The sequence below is a fragment of the Tamandua tetradactyla genome, chromosome 15 (assembly GCF_023851605.1).
Source record: "Tamandua tetradactyla isolate mTamTet1 chromosome 15, mTamTet1.pri, whole genome shotgun sequence".
NCBI classification, from domain to species: Eukaryota; Metazoa; Chordata; class Mammalia; order Pilosa; family Myrmecophagidae; genus Tamandua; species Tamandua tetradactyla.
Window position 1 is genome coordinate 46,051,531 of NC_135341.1, and position 21,623 is coordinate 46,073,153.

Consider the following 21,623-nt stretch of genomic DNA (forward strand, 5'->3'; position numbering starts at 1 on the left):
CCCTACCCCCACTCCCCAGCTTCTGGTAATTTCTAAGTTGCTACAACCCATTGGCTGAGCTTCTCCTGGGATGAATGATGTTCATTTGAGTCACTGAGAGGCAGAGGAGGTGGCAAAAGCGCTGGGGACAGCAGGACCAGGGGAGTGGCTGAACAGGGCCACCCTCTCTCCCTCCACTAACAGCAGGTCCAAAGCTTCAAGACCTTGCCTTAACTTCCAGCCTAAGAGAGTAGCTGCCCACTGAGCTGCTCCTGTCTCTGGAGGGCTATTTGGGGTGACTCTGGCCACAGGTGTCCTTAGAGGAATTGACCATCGTATAGAGCAGCTAGAGCTGTGGGGATGCAGGAACAGAATTTACAGTCTTATGACTGCATATGTCTGGCTTTTTTCATTTCCCCTATTACCTCATAAGGTTCTTATGACATTTCTTCGAAGATAGGTTATTCCTGTGTTCTACAGCTCAGACAGCTCAGAAAGGTGGGGGCTCTGAGTGGCTAAGGCTCTTGTCCACAGTGAGTGATGAGAGGAACTGGGTCTCTCTTGCTTCTACTTGGAACAAGATCCCTTTTACCTCCTTCCACAGGGAACAGAAAAATACAAAAATGAAGAGGAAATAAACCTACAGAAGGAACAGGTAGGGAAGGAAAGGGAAGAGAAAGCTATAAACAGCTCAAAGGAAGAAGCTTGGCCCCTTGGGAGAGCTACTTAGGAGGCTCTGGCACCTACAGCTTTAAGCCTCAGTGGGGCTCAGGGGATAGTATGGGAGCAAGCAAGAATCTTTGTGAGGCTCTACCAGGTGACAAAGAATGAGCTTTTCAACCCCACTTCTGACCTCCCTGATAAAGGGACTTAATGTCAGTGTGATAGAGGAGGGCAAATGAATTCATTTGTTTTCTTTTTTTTTTTTTGAATAGGTAACAGTCAATCCATGAGCATGGCAAAGCCCTCACATGGGATAGACAGCAAAAAGTGGGTCTCCCCTGTCCCAATCTTTCCACCCCAGGGTGCTCAGTGTCACCACACTGTCATTTAGGGACAGTCTATGCATATGTGCCTTTTTACCTATAAAGATCCTTACCCCACTTTTTTTTTTTAATAACCCAAATGGTAGCAGCCATAAGCTCTGCTTTGCTCCTTGTGACTTGCTATTGCTTATTTTATATCAGAACACAGCAAATATAAATTGCAGAGCAGATACACCACAATTTAACTAGTCCCTTGCTGATTGATATTTGGGTTGCTCTTACCAACAGTGCTGCAGTGAATATCTTTGTGTATGCTTCTTGGGTAAGTATACCCTGGATAAACTGAGAACTTTGTCAAAGGTCAGTACCACCCTTTGATACAGCAAGAAGAGCCCTGATCTGGAATCCATATTTTAATAGGGACTAGCAAAGTTCTATAAAAAGGCTAAATAGTTAAGTTTGTAGGCAAGGAAACACCAACCCCTCATTAGAGGATCCCAAACCTATACGAAAATGAATTCATCAGAGAACACATGGGTGCCTCTTGTCACTTATGGTCTGGAGGAGAGCACTGGCAAGGTACATCTGCAAACCTAAAGCTCCACAGATTGTGAACACATCTTTGAGGTCTCAGGGAAACACTTACCCATCTCTTACCCATGTCCTTGAAACAAAAGGGAGCTGCATCCAAATACTGTGTGCTACTGCTGACTCATTAGCGTCCACACTAGAACAGGATTTGAGCCACAGCAAGTCAGGAAAGAGAAATGACAAGCTTATTAACTTGCAAATCCTTTCTCTTACATGGCATGAATGTAAAATGTTCTTGCATAAGCTATAATTTTCCTGTAGTGCTAAGTACCCATTTTTTTTTTGCCTTTGTGTTCTAATTTGTAGTGCATTAATTAGTGTGACTCCACAATAGTTACACACAGTGATTGAGGAATATTTTGTAACTAACTCATATTGCTATTGAATTTAAATATACAGATGCAAGATGCAGTATGTGTGAGGCACAACACCAATTCTTTATATTGGCAAATAGGTGGATATTAAATGCTAGAATTATAAATGACTTTATTTTTATGAAAATGTTTTAAGATTTAGTGGTTTTTCAGAAAAAATACAGAAAAATTTTAGATTTTCCCTTAAAATTTTATGTTAACTATAATTTATGTTCTGCCTTTTAATTTTAATGGATATTTTGAATATTTTAGAAGAAAAATAACTGTGGAATACATGGAAAATAATTTTAAATTTTTAATTTTTTACACTTTATAGTTCCAATAAAAATATATTCAGATTTTGTACACTAAGTACACAATTACATTTCATTTTTAATCTGTAGATTATCATCAACAGGACACAAAATACATGAAAATCTTGATTATGACAACATAATTAGTCATTGTTAAAATGAAAGCAAGAAAAATGTTATGGAATATAAAGTAAGTGAATTCTTATTTTATTACCCATTTAAATATCATTAGTGCATCAGAATAACCAGACATGAATAATGAAAATTTCACTCATCCTTCGTATTTTGCTTTCAGTCATTAGAAAAGCTATAGCTTTATATATTTTTTCAATTTTGACATTATCAAGATAGTTAATAGTTGATATTTATCTTTTAAATATGTGGACAAATGGTATGTGGGTTTCCAGTTGTCCTTGCCTTAGGCTGGGCCCCACAAAGAACTTAAGCAGTTTTAGTTGTGGCCCTTCAAAAGGCTGTAACAGTCCTATACTCCCAACAAAGACATACAGCAGTGCTGGTTTATTACACCTTGAATAGCAGTGTTTCTTCAAGTCTAATCTTTGCCAAGCTAATGGGAGAAAAATGGTGTTTCTTTGTAATTTAAACTTGCATTCTTTACATTATGAGGTTGCGTGTCTTTTTTCATGTCTTTAAGAGTCATCTGAATTTAAATTTCTCCAAACGGTCTAAGTTACTCCTTCTCTTCTACTGAGTTTTTGGTTCTTAATTTGTAGAAGCATGCTGGATAATAAGGAAATTTGCACATGCAGATTTCTGGTTTCTTCTCTGTGCAGTTCCCCTCCCTCTGGGATATCCTGCCCAGACATTCTAGCTGTTTCAGCATCCCTTAACTTGGACTTCATTCAGCTTAGCAGTACCATCGTCTTCTGCTTGGGCTCAATCTCCCTGTGCCAAGGTTGGGTAAGTGTACCTAGGCATACAGCTGGGACAACATGAGGTTCAACTCCCTTGTTTCTTTTCTCTGAAGGATCAAGAGTTCTGCACTGCCTGATGTTTAAGCCTGAAAACATTTTGCACAGTTTAACAGTTATTAGAGATGGGAGGAGCAAATCTGGTACTAGTTACTCACTATGGCTACAAACAGAACTTCTTCAGAATGATTTTAAATAACAAAGGTTATAGTGAACTTATTTTTTACTTGAATGAACATGCGTCTAGTCTTTCATCAATATATATATACTAAACTTTAGGCTTAGTTTACCAATTTAAGAAAGTACCCAACTATTCCTGTTTTAAGTAGTTTAAGATAATTTTTTCAGTTAAGATGTTTTCTTTTTTCACCTTCTCATATAGTAAATTACATAGGGAGATTTTAGGACATTGAACCATCTTTGCACCCCTGGTATATACCTCTTGGTGATAGTGAATCATTGTTTTAATGTATTGCTGAACTCTATTTGTTAATATTTTTCATTGATATCCACATCTAAGACTGGTCCATAGATTTATTGTGTGAATTTATTCAATTATTATATTCAACAAACATTTTCAAGTCATATCTCTGTTAAGAGGTTAGATGAAGATGTGATTCATGGGTTACAATGAGGTAAGTAACTATGGAGCTCAGTTAAAAATGGCTCAGCATTTCTTTTCTCGGCATGTGCTACTTTTCTCCACCCCCCCACCCCCCACCCCATGAATAAATGTGAAAAACATCACCAAATTAAAAACTGTAAGTCATTATTTATTCTACCCCATAAGACTAAGGCACAACTACCTCACTTGGTCCTAGCCCAGAGGATCAGGTTAAGTTACCTTCCTCTTCTGGCAGCTCTGCTGCAGAAGCACTCACTCTTGCCTTCTCTGAAGGAGTAAATGTCATAATTTGTTGATGACACTGACAATTCCTCCAAGCCATATGAAAGCTTTTCACTAAGGACCCAGGACCTTTCTAAAAATCCGAAAGGCTAAGTCTTGATCCTATAGGATGTCTGGACTTTGCCAAATTGAGGCTAAAAGGTCACTACAGGTATCAGTCAGGCAGAAGTTGGCAAACTTTTGGTAAGGGATCAAATATTTTAGGCTTTACAGGTCAATCTCGGTCACAACTACTCAATTCTACCACTGAAGTACAGCAATAAATGAATGAGCATGACTGTGTTCCAACTGTATTTCAGGCAGCAGGTTGAATCTGGCCCATTTATCTGGCCCAGTTTGTCAACCTTTAGTGTAGAATTGTGTTTTTAAAATTTGGGGCATGATTAAGAAATCAACTGGGATGTTTGTTTAGGATTTTTAAAGTAATGGAGTAGAGTGGAGATTATTCTAAGACCCACACACAGGTATTGTTTTATTGAACTTTTGAGTTATATTTAGAGTTGGTGTGTGTGTGTGGTTTGAAAAGCCCTGGTTAAATTGGGAGGCAGTATCTGCTAAATAACTTCATCACCGAAATACCCATAAGTCCTTTCAGTATTTTCTTCAGACAGTTCTGAAAAAGTTGTGATATGATGCCTCTCCCTCCACCCCCACCAATCCATGCAAAGTTGGTTCCATCTATTAAGTGGATGACATGTTATTTAACCAAGTCATAACCCCCAGATAGAGGTTCCCAGAGAAATGAATCCAGCTCCAACTGCATATAGAATAGAATCCTCTTCCTCATCCTCAGGTGACCATCAGATCAGGGCCCCTGTGGGGCCTTCATGTATATGGAAAATACAAACAAGTTTAATACAGATCAGAGCTCTGCCCAAGGGGAAGCTGCTGATTTTTTCCCTTAGCAACTTCTTCATTGTAGGTTCCTTTTGTCACCCAAGCAATCCAAAACCTCTGATGGAAAGAACAGTGAAGCATATGAGCCATATTATCTAAATATTCCACACCTTTAGTGCCAGGTTTCTCCTTTTCCCATTGACCTGCAATGTTACCTCCAAAGTGTCTAAATATGCCTGGGTCTTATTCTATCACACTGATCTATGTTTCTATCCGTGTCAGTAACCGTGTTAACTAAACCAGCTTTTTATAGTTAGGTCTTGACATCCAGTAGAGCACATCTTCTCTCATTCTTCCATAAGTCTCTTGGCTATTCTTGGACTTTTGTACTTTTAAGTACATTTCACAATCACCTTCCTGAATCAGATTTCTTTCATATTATGTTTTTTAATGCAATGTAAAACATGTAATGATTTTAGTCAAAGCTCTGAGCATGATTCCTGGTTTTAAAAAGTTCTTTAAATGAAATACGCTGTGTTTAAAAAGCTGAACTCACTAAAGATCCTCACACTGAGTTAACCTACCAGTTGCTCTAGTGTCTTGCGATACTTGCTGGTTTTGTTTGTCATGCACTAGATGCAGAACCTGAAATCTAGCCACCTCATAAGATATGCAAATGTTTTTTCTCCAATCCCAATAGCATTTTAGACCACTGAAGAACTTTTTTTTAATGAAAGGCCTTTACTAAAGTACCTCCCCAGATGGAGCTGATTTTCAAAAAGGAACTGAATGTATGTTTATCCAACAGTTGCTATCTTAATAAAAACACAATTAATCAGAATAAACTCTTGCTATGCACAAAACACCTTTAATCTTTCTAAAACCAAAACACAAGTCTTAACAGGTCTCCTGACTCTATCCTATGGCTGAACCAAGCTGTCAGACCTACTACTAGGATGTCAGAATCCTCTGACAGATAACAGGGAAGAAGGCCCATTCTAATTTTCTCATTATATTCAAATAAACATGGTCACTTAAACCTCCCAATTATCAGTTCAAAGTGAAGTTAAAGGAATTCCCTGACCCAAATGAGTCATACTTGTAAAGGTGCTTTAAGTCCAAATCTAAGTAGTTAATTCTTCATTATTTTAATGGATGGAAACCTTCTGAAGAACTGGATGGGGATGTCGATTTGGATTTCAGTTTTACTCTAACATGTTTAAGTCAATGTAGGACAAAGCGAGTATCTAGAGGTCTCTGATCACTTGGTCAAGATTACAAATTGAAGGTGTGGCAACCCTGCATCAAGTAAGTCTATCAGCACTATTTTCCCCATAGCATGTGCTTACTCTATATTTCCGACGTTTTTGTGTCACACTTTGGTAATTCTTGCAATATTTAAAACTAGTTAAATTGTTCTGTCATGGTGATCAGTGATCTTTGATATTACTATTGTAATTGTTTTGGAGCACCATGAATTATACCCATGTAAGATGGTGGATTTATTTGATAAATGTTGTGTTCTGGTTGCTCTACCAACCAACCAGCCATGCCCCAGTCTCTCTCTCACCCTCTCCTCAAGGCTCCCTATTCCGAGACACAATAATGAAATTAGGCCAATTATTAACCCAATAATGGTATCTTAAGTATTCAAGTGAAAGGAAGAGTTGCATATCTCTTACTTTAAATCAAAAGCTGGAAATGATTAAGCATAGTGAGGAGAGCATGTCAAAAGCCAAGAGTGGCTGAAAGCTTGGCCTCTTGTTCCAGACAGCCAAGTTATGAATGCAAAGGAAAGTGCTACTCTAGTGAACACATGAATGATAAAGCCTAACCCCCTTACTGCTGCTAACCCCCTTATTGCTGATAAGGAGAAAGATTTGTCTGGATAGAAGATCAAACCAGTCACAACATTCTCTTAAACCACAGCCTAATCCAGAACAAGTTAACTCTCTTCAATTCTATGAAGGCTGAGAAAGGTCAAAGAGCTAAGGACGTTGAAGCTAGCAGAGGTTCATTTATGAGATTTAAGGAAAGAAGCCATCTCTGTAATATTAAAATGCAAGGTCAGTGTAGAAGCTGCAGCAAATTATCAGTAAGATCTAGCTAAGATAATTTGATTGAAGGTGGCTACACCAAATAACAGATTCTCAATGTAGATGAAACAGCCTTTTACTGAAAGAAGATGCCACCTAAGACTTTCACAGCTAAAGTGAAGAAAACCTGCCTGGCCTCAAAGCTTCGAAAGATAGGCTGCCTTTCATACCTGGTGACTTTAAATTGAAGCCAGTGCTCATTTACCATCCCCAAAATCCTACAGCCCTTAAGAATTATGCTGTCTCTATTCTAGATATGAAACAACAAAGCCTGGATAAAGCACATCTGTTTACAATACAGTTTAATGAATAATTTAAAGCCCGCTACTGAGACATACTGCTCAGGAAAAAAAGAAGCCTTTCAAAACTTCTGCTCATTGACATTGCACCTGGTCACCCAAGAGTTCTGGCGGAGATGTACAACAAGATTCCTGTTGTTTTCATGCCTGCTAACACAATATCCATTCTTCAGCTCACGGATCAAGAAGTTATTTTGACTTCCAAGTCTTATTTAAGAAACACTGCATAAGGGTATATAGCAGCCACAGATAGTGAAACCTAGATGGATCTGGGCACAGTCAACTGAAAACTTTCTGGAAAGAATTCACCATTCTAGAGACCATTAAGAACATTTGTGATTCATGGGAGGAGGTCAAAATATCAACATTTACAGGAATTTGGCAGAAGTCAATTTCCACTTTCATGGATGACTGTGAGGGGTTCAAAACTTTTAATTGAGGAAGTGCTACAGGGGTGGTAGAAATAATGAGAGAACCAGAATTAAAAGTGGAGCCTAAAGATATGACTGAGTTGCTGCAATTTAGTGATTAAACTTGAAAAGAGGAGTTCTTATCAATGAGCAAAGAAAGTGGTTTCTTGTGATGGAATCCACTCCTGGTGAAGATGCTATGAACATTGCTGAAATGACAAAGGATTTAGAACATTACATCAACTTAGTTGATAAACGAGTAGCAGTGTTTGAAAGGACTGACTCCAGTTCTGAAGTACTACTGAGGGGAAAATGCTTTTAAATAGCATCACGTGCTACAGAGAAGTCTTTTATGAAAGGGTCAATAAATGCAGCAAACTTCACTGTTATCTTAATCGCCACAGTCACCCCAACCTTCAGCAACTAACAGCCCAATCAATCAGCAGCTACCAACATGCATGAAGTCAAAACCCCTCTACCAGAAAAAAGATAAACTCACTGAAGGCTCAGATGATGGTTAACATTTTTAAGCAACATTTCTTAAATTAAGGTAAGTACGTTGTTTTTTCAATGTACTATTGCATGCTTAATACAGTACAGTGTAAACATAACTTATATATGCACTAGGAAATCAAAATATTTGAGTGCCTTGCTTTATTGCAGTTGTCTGGAACTAAGCCCACATCTCTAAGGTGTGTCTGTATTTCACTCACTATGTGTATTTTCCTCAGGATGACTCTGATTTGAATAAACTTATTACTCACACAAATCACATAATGACAAGGAAAAAAGGTGACACAATCAAATGAATTAAAAGTTTAATTTTGAACCATTTTTATAACCGCATTTTCTCTTGAAGCATTGTATCACAGCAGGTTACAACTACTTTGGGATAAAAGGCAACTGGTAAACCGTCCAAAACAAGGTTCGAAATAATACCTCTTACTGACCCCTACCCATACAATATCCCAAATAAAGTTTTTGATCAAAAACATGAAATAGATCCACCTGCTTATTTTAAGCATATTAAAAAGGAAACTAATTGGACCATTTCTAGTTGTCTATTTTATACAAAAAGGCTACACAATGTTACACTTTATTCAGATTACAATTAGAGTGATTATGAATTAGTGTTCTATACCATTACTCAATTCTTAAAAATTAGAAATTGCTGTAGCAGTATTCACTATAACTTAACACTACAAGAGACTTAAAAAACTAAGTTACTGCAAAAAAAAAAGCTACTTCAAAGCAAGCAAAGTCAGTACCATTACAGATATTAAAAAAAAAAATTTAACAAGCAAGGCTAAGGTTTGATAAATTCCATCTTGTGATCCATTCTTGTGCATTCTTCACTTCTTGAGTCACTCCCAAAATCCATTTGTATTGTTACTCCTCGACCAAAAAGGACCAGAACAAAAAGTTTACTTCAATTGTTCCCATAGGAAACTCAGCTTGGTTAGTGTGTCAGGCACTTTCTGAGATACCAGCCCACCCCTCGAGCCCTCTCAGCAACTCTACAGGCCAATCACAATGCAAGTTCAGACAATACAGCTGTATAAAAGAGAGAAAGGCTGCTATTAATGTTTAAAACAGCAAATGTTACTCATTTGAGTATTAAGTTGCAAAAGCTGTGGCAAAAAACATTAACGTTAATAGCTTCCACACATGACCATGTAACATTCAGAGATCTGAGAACATTCAAATGCTCCAAGAAATCTCCTGTCAAAGTGTGTATCTGTTTTTGTGGCAGATTTACAAATAGGCCTAAACCACTCCCACCCTATCAACCAAGTCTTTCTGAAGTTCTGTAGGCAGAGTAAAAGTATTTTTACCCAAGCTGGCTTTTTAAACTTCTTACCTAAAGGATGATTTACAGGTCAGTATCAAACCAGGCCAGCTGATTGCTGTCACCTGGAGGCAGCCCATCCATGAGGTCCTGGGCATGCCCCAGATCTGGCAGCCCATCAACTGGATAGTCAGTGCCAGGATGATGGCCACCCATCTCATGCTCCATCATGGGGTCCATACCCAAGGCATCCTGTCCATATCCAGCAGAATGGAAGGAACGATAGCTGGGATCTAGAAAAGCCAGGCAGAGATGGCAACAAAGTGGGCAAGGAAGGGCGAGAGAAACAGATACAAGTTAATGCTGAAGTTAGAGGCATCCAAGGATAGCAAACTTGTTGGAAAGTATTACTTTCTAGCCTATTCAACTTCTAGCTTTCTTCAGCCAAATAACAACTCTAGTTTCGTGGGTGGCCTGGCTATGTGAGGCTGGCACTAAGACAAAACACGTTTCCATCAGAGGCAGAAGAGCAGGTTCTAGTCTACCTCTGAACGTTTTGGATTTGCCCTGGTAGAGATACAGGATTGCTGAAGAGAAGGAGCAGCAGTAGCAATCAATCTACTGCATGTCTGACCACCTAGGCATCAAGAAATGATGTGCAGAAGATCAAGGCAATAACAAGTGGAGCCTGTAGATGTAATCTATCTGGTGGAAAGCCCAGCTGATACCCACAATAGTACTGAGACTACTCAAGACACTATTTCCAAAAAAAATCTTAACCTATCTTAAGGGTTGACAATTATATCTGTCTAGTTAAGATGCCATTGAGCTTTAAGGTATTTACTAAAAGAAGCCAGATTAGATTATAAAATTTAAAGTGAACGGGTATAGCTAGCTATTAATGGCCTAAGCCATCCTCCATCTCTATTACCCAGATTTGAATCAACTTTTCAGAAAACAATACAATAGTACCACCATGTAAATAAATCCGACCCCAGATTTCAGCTTGGGACAAAAGTTTCCCATATTCCCACTTCTTGGGTAGAATGTAGTCATAGGTATTACCGCTTCTGTGGCCAAAAAGAGAATAAAAAGCCAGGCTACTTGTAACATCCTACACTACAATGGCCCAGCAGTTGTAACATATATTTGCTGGTGTGAGCCTATTACTTGCTAAGTGTGTGACTCTGAATTTCCTGTTACATTAAAGATACTGTTGCTGACTCTGGAATTAAAGAACTGCCTTTAATTGTAGTCGAAAGTAGCATCCTTTCAGTACTGGTTTCCCAGATAAGCAGACAGGCTCTTTGGATAAAACTTTGGAACTTTAGCTTGATCTGAAGTTCACTGAGAAATATGAGAAACATACCATCTTGACGATATCCAAGGGGTTCCCCCTGGGCACCAATATCAAGTCCAAGATCAGCAGTCTAAAGAAATGGGTACAAAGCAAAATGAAAATTCTCAAAGTATACTCTCTAATATCCTTTAAACATTGACTTTCAGATTACAAAAGGAGCAAGGAACTCAACCATTACAGAAATACTTAGAAAATGGAAGTCGTCTGAAACCTCCTCAAAACTGACTACTGACATCTAGAGAAGTATGTTCTTTGCACATTATCACTAATGTATTCTTTCAGCAAATATACATTAAGTACTGTATGCCAAATAAAACAGTAAATCAGACAAAAGCACAACCCCCCAACCCTACCCCACACAGTCGACATTCTCATGAGATAATGTGTATCAGAAGAGAAACTGTGTGGCTGGAGCAGAGTGAATGAGAAAGGAGGAGGAGGTGAGGTGAAAAGTGAGGGGCCTGCAAGGACACTTAGGAAGTTAACTATCATCTCCTTTCGTGCACTGGTCCTCAAGATCCCCCAGCCAATGATGGATACAAAGATAGGAAGAAAGAAGTAAGGTTCATAAAACTAAACTTATTCACTGTAAAGAACTGAAGGGTTTAGAGTACAAGAGAGGCATAGTCTGGTTTACACTTAACAGAATCACTGTGGCAGCTATGTTGAGAACAGACTTGGTGGGGTGGTAAAAGGGTAAGGAACATGGGAGTGGAGAGAAAATATAGAAAGATGATCAGTTAAACAAGATAATGGTGATTTGAACAAGATGGATAGTAGAGGTAGGGAGAAGTTGGTCAGATTTTAGGTAGAGCCAACAGGAGTTGCTGACAAATGGGATTGTTTATTTGAAAGAAAGAGCAACCAAGGATGGCTCCAAGATTTTTTAGCCTGACCAACTGTAAGGGCAAAGTTGCCATTAACTGAGAAGACTGTGAAAGGAACAGATTTGGTGAAGGAGGTGGGTGGGAAAAGTTCAGTGCTCAAGTACGGACATGTTAACAGGATGCCTATTAAAACTCAACCAACATATTACTCAGCATTTGACAATTTGCATTATTCCCTCACCTAACAAATATATAGGATCTCTTGCCCTTCATTCAACAAATATAATCCACTGTACGACTGTGTGCCATAGTTCACCATTATGGGATTGGTTAAATAAAATTGCAAGGTGGTCTTCATTTTATTAGAAACACTGTTTCAATGAATACCTCTGTACATAACCCTTTGGATTCAGTGAGGACAAATTCATAGCAGAATGCAAGTAGAAAAAGAGATGAAGATGAGAATTTAAAGTAAAGGATTGATAAACTGATCTCATAGCGCTAGGTAAGACTCATATCAAGTGTTTGTTAGACTGCCCTTTTCCTTACATCCTTTTGATAAATCTCAAATCTGAAAACATTTTTATTTGTCTTCCTTATGAATTATATTAAAAAGTACAACTTGCTTGTAATGGTTCTGAACAGGCTATTCAAATTTTATAGTTCTTCCTCACAGCAGTTTGCTAGATAGTGGAAGAAGAATGAATCTTCAAGACAAGTATGTCATCAGTGCAAACATATATGTACTGAGTGTTTTGTGAGGAAATAGCAACAAAAAATGCCTTTCTTCTCCAGCAAACTACCAAATAAAGATGCACAAGCTCCTTACCTCATTCCAAGCCATTGGTTCTGTTCTGAAGAGAGAACTGGTCAGCTCAACCGAAAGCCGTTTCTTATAATCTTGTGGCTTGTCCTCAGACATTCGGAACAAAACAGCAGCAGCATATGTTGCTGGGAGAGAAAGGTGGGTAGGGGAGGCCTTTGAGGAGAGGCTGAGGCTTTGCCGTACACACCCACACAAAGCTTTGGTTCCATTTCTACTTACCCACACCTTCATTCCTAGAATGAAGTAACTCTGTCAGAGGAGCTGTGGCTCCCTCAGCTTCAATAGCTTCTGCAGCCTCCTTGTCCTGAGCAAGTTCACAGAGGACCCCTGCAGCTACTCTTTGGATATTTTCAATGGGAGAATAAAGCAGCTAAGGAGAAAACACAGGCAAACAAAACCTAATTAAACCTAAAGTTAAAACACAGCAGGCATCCCATTGTAGTGTAAACAGCACCGATTTAGAATGTGACTAGCAATCATACAGTTGGTAATAAATTACATTGTCTGCGTTTATATCCTACTGTATATATCTCAGAGCATTGATTTTCCAAAATATTTTAAAGCTATGAACCCTTTCTTGAGGGAGAATTTTAATCTGATGTTTGGAAAACCTGATGTTGGTTGGGGAGCTGTCTCTCAACACCCAGGCCGGCAATACTCCTTCTCCAATGCTAGGCACTTCTAAAAGTGGTATTATATTCTTCAGTTTATTTTTAGGCTCTAGGTCCAAGATTTCTCCCTCTATTCTAATAAATATGGAGGGAATTTTAATAAAAGTACATGTATTCCACTAAAAAAACACCACACTGAAATTCTAGGTTTCATATTTTGGCAGAGCGCATAGGCAGGATGTTTTTTTAATAAAGTAATGGTAATAGTAGTAAGATGAAAAATTAAATGTTCAGGTTCCTATTTTTGGTCCCCAGTTTTCTGAATTTTGCTGAGCATTAAAATACTGAAATTTTATTAACAAAATCTAGAGCTCTTAGATTTTTTAAAAAAAAATACCTGCACAAACAGTGGAATGGTATTTAGTCCTCTGATTACAATTCGGTTGTGAACATCCCGAGCCAGGATGTGAAGTGCTCCAGTACAACCTTCAACTATTTCTTCCATGCGGACCCCCTCCTGCCAAAGGAAACATAGTTAACAAATAAGACATTTACCTCTCTGAAGACTACAAACTTCCAAAGAAGTCTCTTACAGTAAGGACACCAGCCATAGTGAGTAAAAGGAATTTAAAAGAGAAGATAGACAAAACAGTAATGCTCAGACCATATCAATGCCTTCTTTTCATCGCCCCCTCTATTTTTGTGTATCTACATGTATTCAGTGAAAACTTGGTAAAGTTTTATCATTAATTGCTAAAATAAAATTCTTCTGAGAATTCCAGCAGAAAAACCACTCCCTTACCTCTTTTAAAAATGTGCTTCCATGACTACTCAACTTAGATAGCCCATATAGGCGAAGGAAGTTAGCTTTTCTTTTGCAAGGTGTCAGTACCATCTGCTTCCCCTATTTCTGGGTTTCTAAGTTTTAAAAGTTACAAATTCTGCTATTTTTAGCAGTTTTTAAAAATAACTTGATTTTTGTGAGGACACAAAACTATTTTCTTCCCAGAGTAAAATAAAAGGTGACTTTTGCATTCTATTAGGCTATTCCATGGAGTCAGGCCAGTTTCAAAAGCAACAAATGGAAAAAGCCAAAGCCACCTAATATGAATGTATACTTTAAAACTAGCAACAGGGAATTTCCAAAATCTCTTCTGGTGGAATCCATCCTTGTTTCTAAACCTAATTTAATAAGAGGGAACTCTTTGAAGGTCTGAGTCGTAAAATAAATTTTCAGGAATCAGAATTATTTTTATGAACTTGTAATAAGGTTCATTTCAAGATTACAAACTTAACATCAAATGGTTAGACTGAGAATATCACCAGGTAAAGATTCTAGAATCTCTACTACTTATTTTTGAAATTTTTAGGTTTGTGAAAATAGTTTAAATCTTTCTAGGAAGAGATAGTCAAAAGGAATGTTAAATACAGACAAAATGTGTTGTAGTGGGAGATGGATGGCTCTGAAATCAGACAGATTTGAGCTCAAATTATGGCTCTGCTGCTTCCTAAAGAAATTAACCTCTGCATGGATTACATGAGAGTACTACATGAAGTGCCTAACCACATAGTAGTAAATCACATCCCACACTCCTTTTGGAAGACTGATGATGTAAAAGACATGTCCAGGGACCTGAACCTCATCACTAGGGACCATGTTATTGCTTATCTTCTCTGCAGACACAGAAACTACATACATCAGTTTGGTTAGTCATAAGCAGCTCTTCAAGAAAGGGGTATATGGAAAAAGCCTAAGATCAAAGAAGTTAAGAAATCTCTAGATCTATGCATTTCTTTTAAAAAGGCAGGTGTCACTCGTAAGATTTACCTACCACAAACTGCTGCTGTGTTCCACCCATGGATGTACGGCGCTGAGTGTCCTGATGTGCACGAACCAGCAACTGAACTAATCGTGGAATGGCACCCTGTTCACGCAAAGGTGCGTGATTTGCAGGACAAAGGGCAAGGTTTCGAATCAATCCAACAGTAGCCTGCAGACAAGGAAGAGTAAAGAATAAATTGGCATACAACCTAAAACATTTTCTTAGCCTCAAATTCCCACCACACTAAATCTATTGGTATCAAATAAAAGTAGCATGGACTATACAAGCACTTTTAGAACCTTAACCCCAACCCATACAGATACAGAAGTAAGGAATATAACTACCAATCCCTGTGCCTAGAAAGCCATTCAATAGTTAGACTTAGAGGTGATTCACTTTCAGTTCTGCACCACTGTACTTTGGTTGATAATTTACCTTTATCAGAGGCCAATGGGATGGAGGATGTAGGAGTTTAACCACAACCGGTAATCCATAGTGAAGGCGAACAGCATTCTGGGCCATCTCTGCTTCCTGGTGTCGACTAGTCAGATGACGAAGAGCACAGATAGCAGGCTCAGTGATGTCTTCCCTATCGCCAGCACGAAGGACAGTACGCACGAGAGCTTCAATTCCACCCACTTGGCACACCATCATCTTGTTTTTGTAATTATTGCAAGTGAGGTTAGAAAGGATTCCAGCTGCACAGGTGACCACATTTATATCATCTGAACCCAGAAGCTGAACAAGAGTCCCAAGAAGACCTTCCATTCCTTCCTATGAAGATAAAAACACATGCTTAGTTTATATTTAACTTGACTATCACCAGGACACAGATTTACTACTTCAGCGTTTACCTGTTTAGTGGCAGCATCTGAAAGATTTCTAAGAGTCCAAAGACAATTCTGAACAAGACGTTGACTTGGATCTGTTAGGTGAAGTCCTAGAGCTTGCATTCCACCTAGAAAATTCAAAAAGGATCTAAAGCAATGACTATTATCTAGAAATTCCTGACTAGCGACCCTAAATAGCCTCTCTAGTCTTAGAAAGTGTTGCTCTATTCCCAAAGCTTATCACTCCAACCGAGGTACTTTATTGCCTCTCATTTTCTAAGATCTTCCTCAATTACCCTTTCTTTCCCAGCTCACCTCCCAAAGACAATTTCTGTCAAATATCCATTGTTCCTCCCCTATGTGGAAAAAGTCTTCATTCATCTTCACTACTCCCTAGAAGATAATATCCTACTTATTTACTTTCATCCATTCAATCATTTAAAGAAATGTTTATCATAAACCAATGAGGAAAATAATGAACTATCCCTAGCCCTCATGGAGCTTATATTCTAGCTGGAATAGACAGACAATAACAAGACACAACTGATAAAGCAAAATTATAGTATGTCAGGTGGTTTAAGTGCTATGGAGAAAAACAATACAGAAAAAAGGGGGGGGGGTCCTACAATTTTAAGCAGGGTAATTAGGACTCTGCAGTGTGAGGGTGACATCGGAGCAAAGACCTGAAGGAGCTATGTAGATTCCTGGGGTAACAACAGTCCAGAAAGAAAGCACTGCCAGAGATTGTAGGAAAGTTACTGACTCTAAGACAACTACTCCAAAAGTTTACAAGCTTCCATCATTGGGGACCCTTAATGAGGGATGTTCACTCTCACAGAGAGCATAAATGAAAGCCCAATTTTCCATTACTGGCTTAACTTTACCCATCTCTCTCTGATTCATATTACTTCTGAATGCAATGAGAAACTTTCCCTTGTCTCCTTATTTATCCTTCAGGTCTGATTTATTTCCTCAAAGAGGTTAGGTTTACTTACTATTAATCTCATGACACCCATACTTTTCCTTCATAACATTTATCACAACTATAATTATATCCACCTCCTCTACTAGACAAGGATCAAGTCTATCTGGTTTTCTTCAAACTAGCTCCATGTGCACAAGGTTGATGCTCAATAAATATCTGTTAAATAACTAAAAACTCCCTCTACCCTCTATCATTCCCTCCCTCTACTATTAACTATTAATTCTAAGAAAGTGGATCTTAACCCCAGATGCCCCACAGAGTGGCCTGTCAAGATTTCAAAAGTTACAACAAAACCCGTATATATTTTTCCTTTAAACAGGTCTTAGGTAAAAGTCAAATAAAGATGAGCACTCAACCCATTTCCCCTCTTCCCTGCTGTTTATATTAAAAGAGCAACTCCCAAATCTCTAGCCCCAGTTTCTTGGCATTCCACTACCATAGATTTTTAATTCCATACTGATCTTTAAGTCACTTCAAATAGGTCAGCTATTTAAATGATCTTGTTGCAAAAATTAACACTCCCTTCTAATAGTTCTATTCATTTTCAAGGTACCAATGTTTTCCTCTCCACAAATCCTCAACCATTTAGAGATGGACCTTTAGCCCCTAAATCACTGCGTTCTATGGATTCTTCCAGAAGTTTCAAACATTCATGTTCTGCTGTCTATTTCTGACACAACTATTTCATTCTAAAAATGCATAACCCCTCTCAGTCCTGGTCTGTTGCCTCTGGTCATTCAAACTATTAATCTATACAATGCTAGTATTAATATTCGAAATACAATACTGTGAGTCATGCCACTGTTCAACTACCACTGATAGCTTCTCATTATCTAGAAAAAGGCCACATTCTTTAGCATAACCTTGAAAAACCCTTTAGAATTTGGATCCCACATAGCCTTCCATATTCATATAAGCAGTCTACATCTGTGGTTCCAAAGGTGAATATACGAACGCTCTCGCTGGGGCCTCAAAAGTCCTGTATATGGCTAATCAATCTCATTCTGGACCATTCAACCCAGCACTCACTATTTCTTGTCATACAGACTTTCTCTTCAGTGACTGCAACTGTACAATGTGTCTCCTACCATCAGGACATACACATGATGTTTCTTTTCTCTGCTGGAAGGCACTTAATCATCACTTCTCATGCAGACAGATTCCGTCCCATCCCATGGTCTCCATTTACAATCCCCTTGTAAGAGAGAACAGCTTTTCCTTTCCAATTAATTAGCCAACCTCCCACCCATTAATTCTGAATCACTATCCACTTTTCTCTCACAGCACTCATTCCAATTTGTAACCACACTTTTTGCATATTTTTGTCACCCTTACCAGACAGGAAGAATAAGCACAGGTATCATATCTGTTTTGTTATCCAGTGTATATATTATGTGCCTATTACAGTGCTTGAAACACATTAGATGCTAAATTATGTTTAGAATAAACAAATGAACAAAAGAATAACTGGAGACTTCTTAAAATGAAGATTCTGAGGCCTGTATGTTCAACTACCTATACTAAACTTTGTCACCGCAAATAGCTGTTAAAATTATCCTGATACAAAAATGTACACTCCAGTGATCCGAATTAAACAATCTAAAATGTTACTCAAGAATCTGTATTTTTAGCAAGCATTCCAGATTAATTCTGGAATAACTGGCAGCATTACCATCACTCCGATCTATATGAACCCAGATATACTTCTCTATCCCCAAGCCTACTGTCCCACTGTGAGCAGCATCCCTAGGCAATCATAATAATCCTCCTCTTCCCTATAAATATTCAAGCACTGGGGCTCTTTGTGTTGGTTTTGTATTATTTCTGCAACTGAAAGGTTTGAAATTACTTCACAATCAATTTTTTTTCTAAAAATCTCAGGTAAAATTAGTCAACACATGGAAAAAATATGTATCATCAATCCTACATTTTATTCCCAACATTTTCTCCTATTAAACACCTTTGTGTTCTTCCTTTTGTAGTTCTTATCTAAAGCTTGTTTGAGAGTCTAGGCAGAATTGGATAGGTGAGTTATTGAAAGAAGAAAGGATACTGGGTAGTTGAAGAGTAACTATCTCCATGACAAAAAAAAACAAGAGACACTGTTGCAGACTATTTACTCCTCACCTCTGCTGACAAGTGGAACACAATATGAACTACCACACACACAATATAAACTACAACATACACAATATAAACTACCACGTACAAGGTGTCTCGTTAAAAATACTTAGTGAGAACAGAAAAAATTACTCTTCATATTAGACCATTTGTTCACTGGCAGTACAGAATATCAGTGCAAACACTGCTCATGAGCATCTACTAACAAATCAAGGAAATCATCTTACCACACATAAGTGTACTCTAATAGAATTTGTCACAACACAATTCTACCTATATATTCATGGGTTTGGTAGCAAAGCAAATAATGGGATTTGCCCACAATCAAAATTAAAAACAAATTTTATCAAGCTAAGTTTTCGATATATTTTTGATGGTTAACAGGAACTCTACATAAACTAGCTTTAAACAGCACCAATGTAGATGACAAGCAAAACTTACACTTGGAATATGATTAGTGGCTCCAAACTAAATAAGACTATCTATTTTCAGCCTGCTGAGGTGAAATTCCATTACCCTTTCCTAAGAAAGGTCCTCAAAATCAGAACTGCAAACACTATATATGTGAAACCTCTTGAATAGGCATGTATACTTACCAGCTTCTACAATAGCCGGCTTATTACTAGAGCAGACAGACAGCACCTTCAGTACTCTGCTTGTGGTCCACAGTAGTTTCTCGTAAGTGTAGGTCCTCATTATATTTACTAAAGCTTGGGGTCCACCACTAGCCAGAATGATCAGCTAGAAAGACATTTGTATATATAGTTAGCCAAGGAATTCTGACCAAAAGCCCGAGAAAAAAACATAATATCAATCTATTTTATTATATAATAATTTCAGCCATTTTAACCTTTTCTCAAACAAATTCTTGGACCCTAATACCAGACCAGCACATCAGGTCCTTCTAACACCTCATTCTATGACATTCCATTCAGATCCAGGCATCTCAGTCCTATCAAGAATATATCAGCCCTGGCCTAATTCTTTTCTTTCTACAATGATCATAGCAAAAGAAAAAAAAAACAAAAAACAGAAACTATGTTCATATACAACAGTAATGCCCAAATATGAAAATTATATTTACAACCCAGATGAACCCTAAAGACATCATGTTGACATGTTAAGTGAAAGTATGACACAGAAGGAAGGATATGTACTGTATGATTTCTCGTACATGAAATACTTACTATAAGCAAATTCACAGAGACAGAAAGCAGAATAGTGGTTACCAAGTGCTAGGAGGAGGGGGTAATGAGGAGTTACCCTTACTGGGTACAAATTTCTATTTGGGATGATGTTTAAAATGTTCTGGAAATAGTAGTGAAAGTTACACAATGTCTACGTACTTACTGGCACAGAATTGTACACTTAAGATGGAAAAGAAAAGCAACATGAACTGATTCTCTGAAAATTTGAATCAGAAAGGGCACTTGCAATTCCTTATCATTTGGCTATTTTGGCCTTTTCCTCTATAATATCCACCTTTAAAATAAGTCATTCACTCTTGTCCATCACTTCCCTGCTTAGTCCCATCACTTTCCTACCCTGCCCCAATTTTCTAAATACAAATTTTATATCTCTGCTGAAAATTCTTTGCTTCTCACTGCTCTTACTAAAAGATCTAAAACCCTTAACATGCCCTACATAATCCTACGGGATCTGTCCTGCTTACCTCAAATAGGCTCACTTCAAACCTTTCTTAAATTCCTAAAACTCACCATGCTTCTTCCTCTTCAAGACTTCTAAAGATATCACTTACTCTCCCTGATCCTCAACTAGTCAATAATCCCTTCTCATCCCTGAGAGTTAAATGCAACTATCACTTCTTCTAAGAGGCCTCCCTTAATCCTCAAACTGGAGCCAGTCATTTGTTATATGCTTTCATAGCACTTCTACATCCTTCTAATACATGAATTAAATGTAATTAAATAAGTAATTACATTATTTCAATGTCTCCTTCTCATCCAAGAATAAAAGCACTAAGAGAACCTTGCCTGTTGCAGCCCTACTGCCTAGCACAGTGCCTTACACTCAAATATTTAAAGGAATAGAGATGACCAATTTAAAGGGTGAGGCATTCTGCAAGATCTCCAAGAGTCCACAGAATGTCATGACATCACGGATTCCCAATGTTCCGTGACAATCACACCAAAAGCAGACTATTTTTTACCTTGCTTTCTTGATTGCCATAAGCTAAGATCTGGAGGCAATCTGTTGTAATAGCCAAGAATTTCACATTTGTTTTGTTGAGCAAGGCAACCATTTTCTGCAGTCCACCAGCTAAACGCACTGCCATTTTTGCTCCTTCTTGATGTAATAAAAGGTTGTGGAGAGTTGTAATGGCATAAAACAATACAGAATCCACAGGTGAACTGAGAAGAAAAAAAATCTCATCAGAAATGCTGTGGTTGCTCTCTTTTACTTCGAGCTTCAGGCTTCTGACTATGTTATCTTACCCAAGCATCTTTACCAGGGCAGGAATGCCTCCAGACTTAAAGATGGCCAATAAGCCTTCACGGTGATGGGAAAGATTGTGCAAGGTCCCAGCAGTACACCGGGCTGTTTCCACATCATTTGTATTCTGCATGGTGCGTACGATAGCAGACACCATCTGAGGAGAACGCATGATGGCGTGTCTGGAAGCTTCTTTTTTAGAAAGCTGATGGACCATAACTGCAGCCTTATTAACCACCACCTATAATACAGGAATTAAGAGACATCATCAGTTTTCAAATATTGATATTAGA

The 21,623-nt window shown here is 38.2% G+C and overlaps 1 protein-coding gene and 1 long non-coding RNA gene across 3 annotated transcripts in view; one reads left to right on the forward strand and one right to left on the reverse strand.

Annotated features, from left to right (window-relative positions):
* The first annotated feature begins 52 nt into the window (after nt 1-52).
* On the forward strand, nt 53-11,491 carry LOC143657383 (uncharacterized). Its single transcript, XR_013162831.1, has 5 exons — nt 53-634; nt 1,254-1,287; nt 2,314-2,413; nt 3,018-3,144; nt 11,000-11,491. It is a non-coding gene; the product is annotated as an uncharacterized LOC143657383 (long non-coding RNA).
* Nucleotides 8,509-21,623, reverse strand: part of CTNNB1 (catenin beta 1) — a 37,311-nt gene continuing 24,196 nt past the window's right edge. The window contains exons 5-16 of one of the 2 annotated variants that reach the window (XM_077129718.1): nt 21,333-21,571; nt 21,047-21,248; nt 19,473-19,617; nt 15,795-15,898; nt 15,376-15,714; nt 14,950-15,108; nt 13,515-13,634; nt 12,726-12,876; nt 12,510-12,631; nt 10,863-10,923; nt 9,566-9,786; nt 8,509-9,099 (exon numbers count right to left, since the gene is read on the reverse strand). In XM_077129718.1, the coding sequence (XP_076985833.1) occupies nt 9,578-9,786; nt 10,863-10,923; nt 12,510-12,631; nt 12,726-12,876; nt 13,515-13,634; nt 14,950-15,108; nt 15,376-15,714; nt 15,795-15,898; nt 19,473-19,617; nt 21,047-21,248; nt 21,333-21,571 (1,851 nt within the window). In that variant the 3' untranslated portion in view covers nt 8,509-9,099; nt 9,566-9,577. Of the gene's footprint in view, nt 9,259-9,565; nt 9,787-10,862; nt 10,924-12,509; nt 12,632-12,725; nt 12,877-13,514; nt 13,635-14,949; nt 15,109-15,375; nt 15,715-15,794; nt 15,899-19,472; nt 19,618-21,046; nt 21,249-21,332; nt 21,572-21,623 lie in introns of both variants that reach the window. The other variant, XM_077129717.1, reaches the window with a different exon arrangement.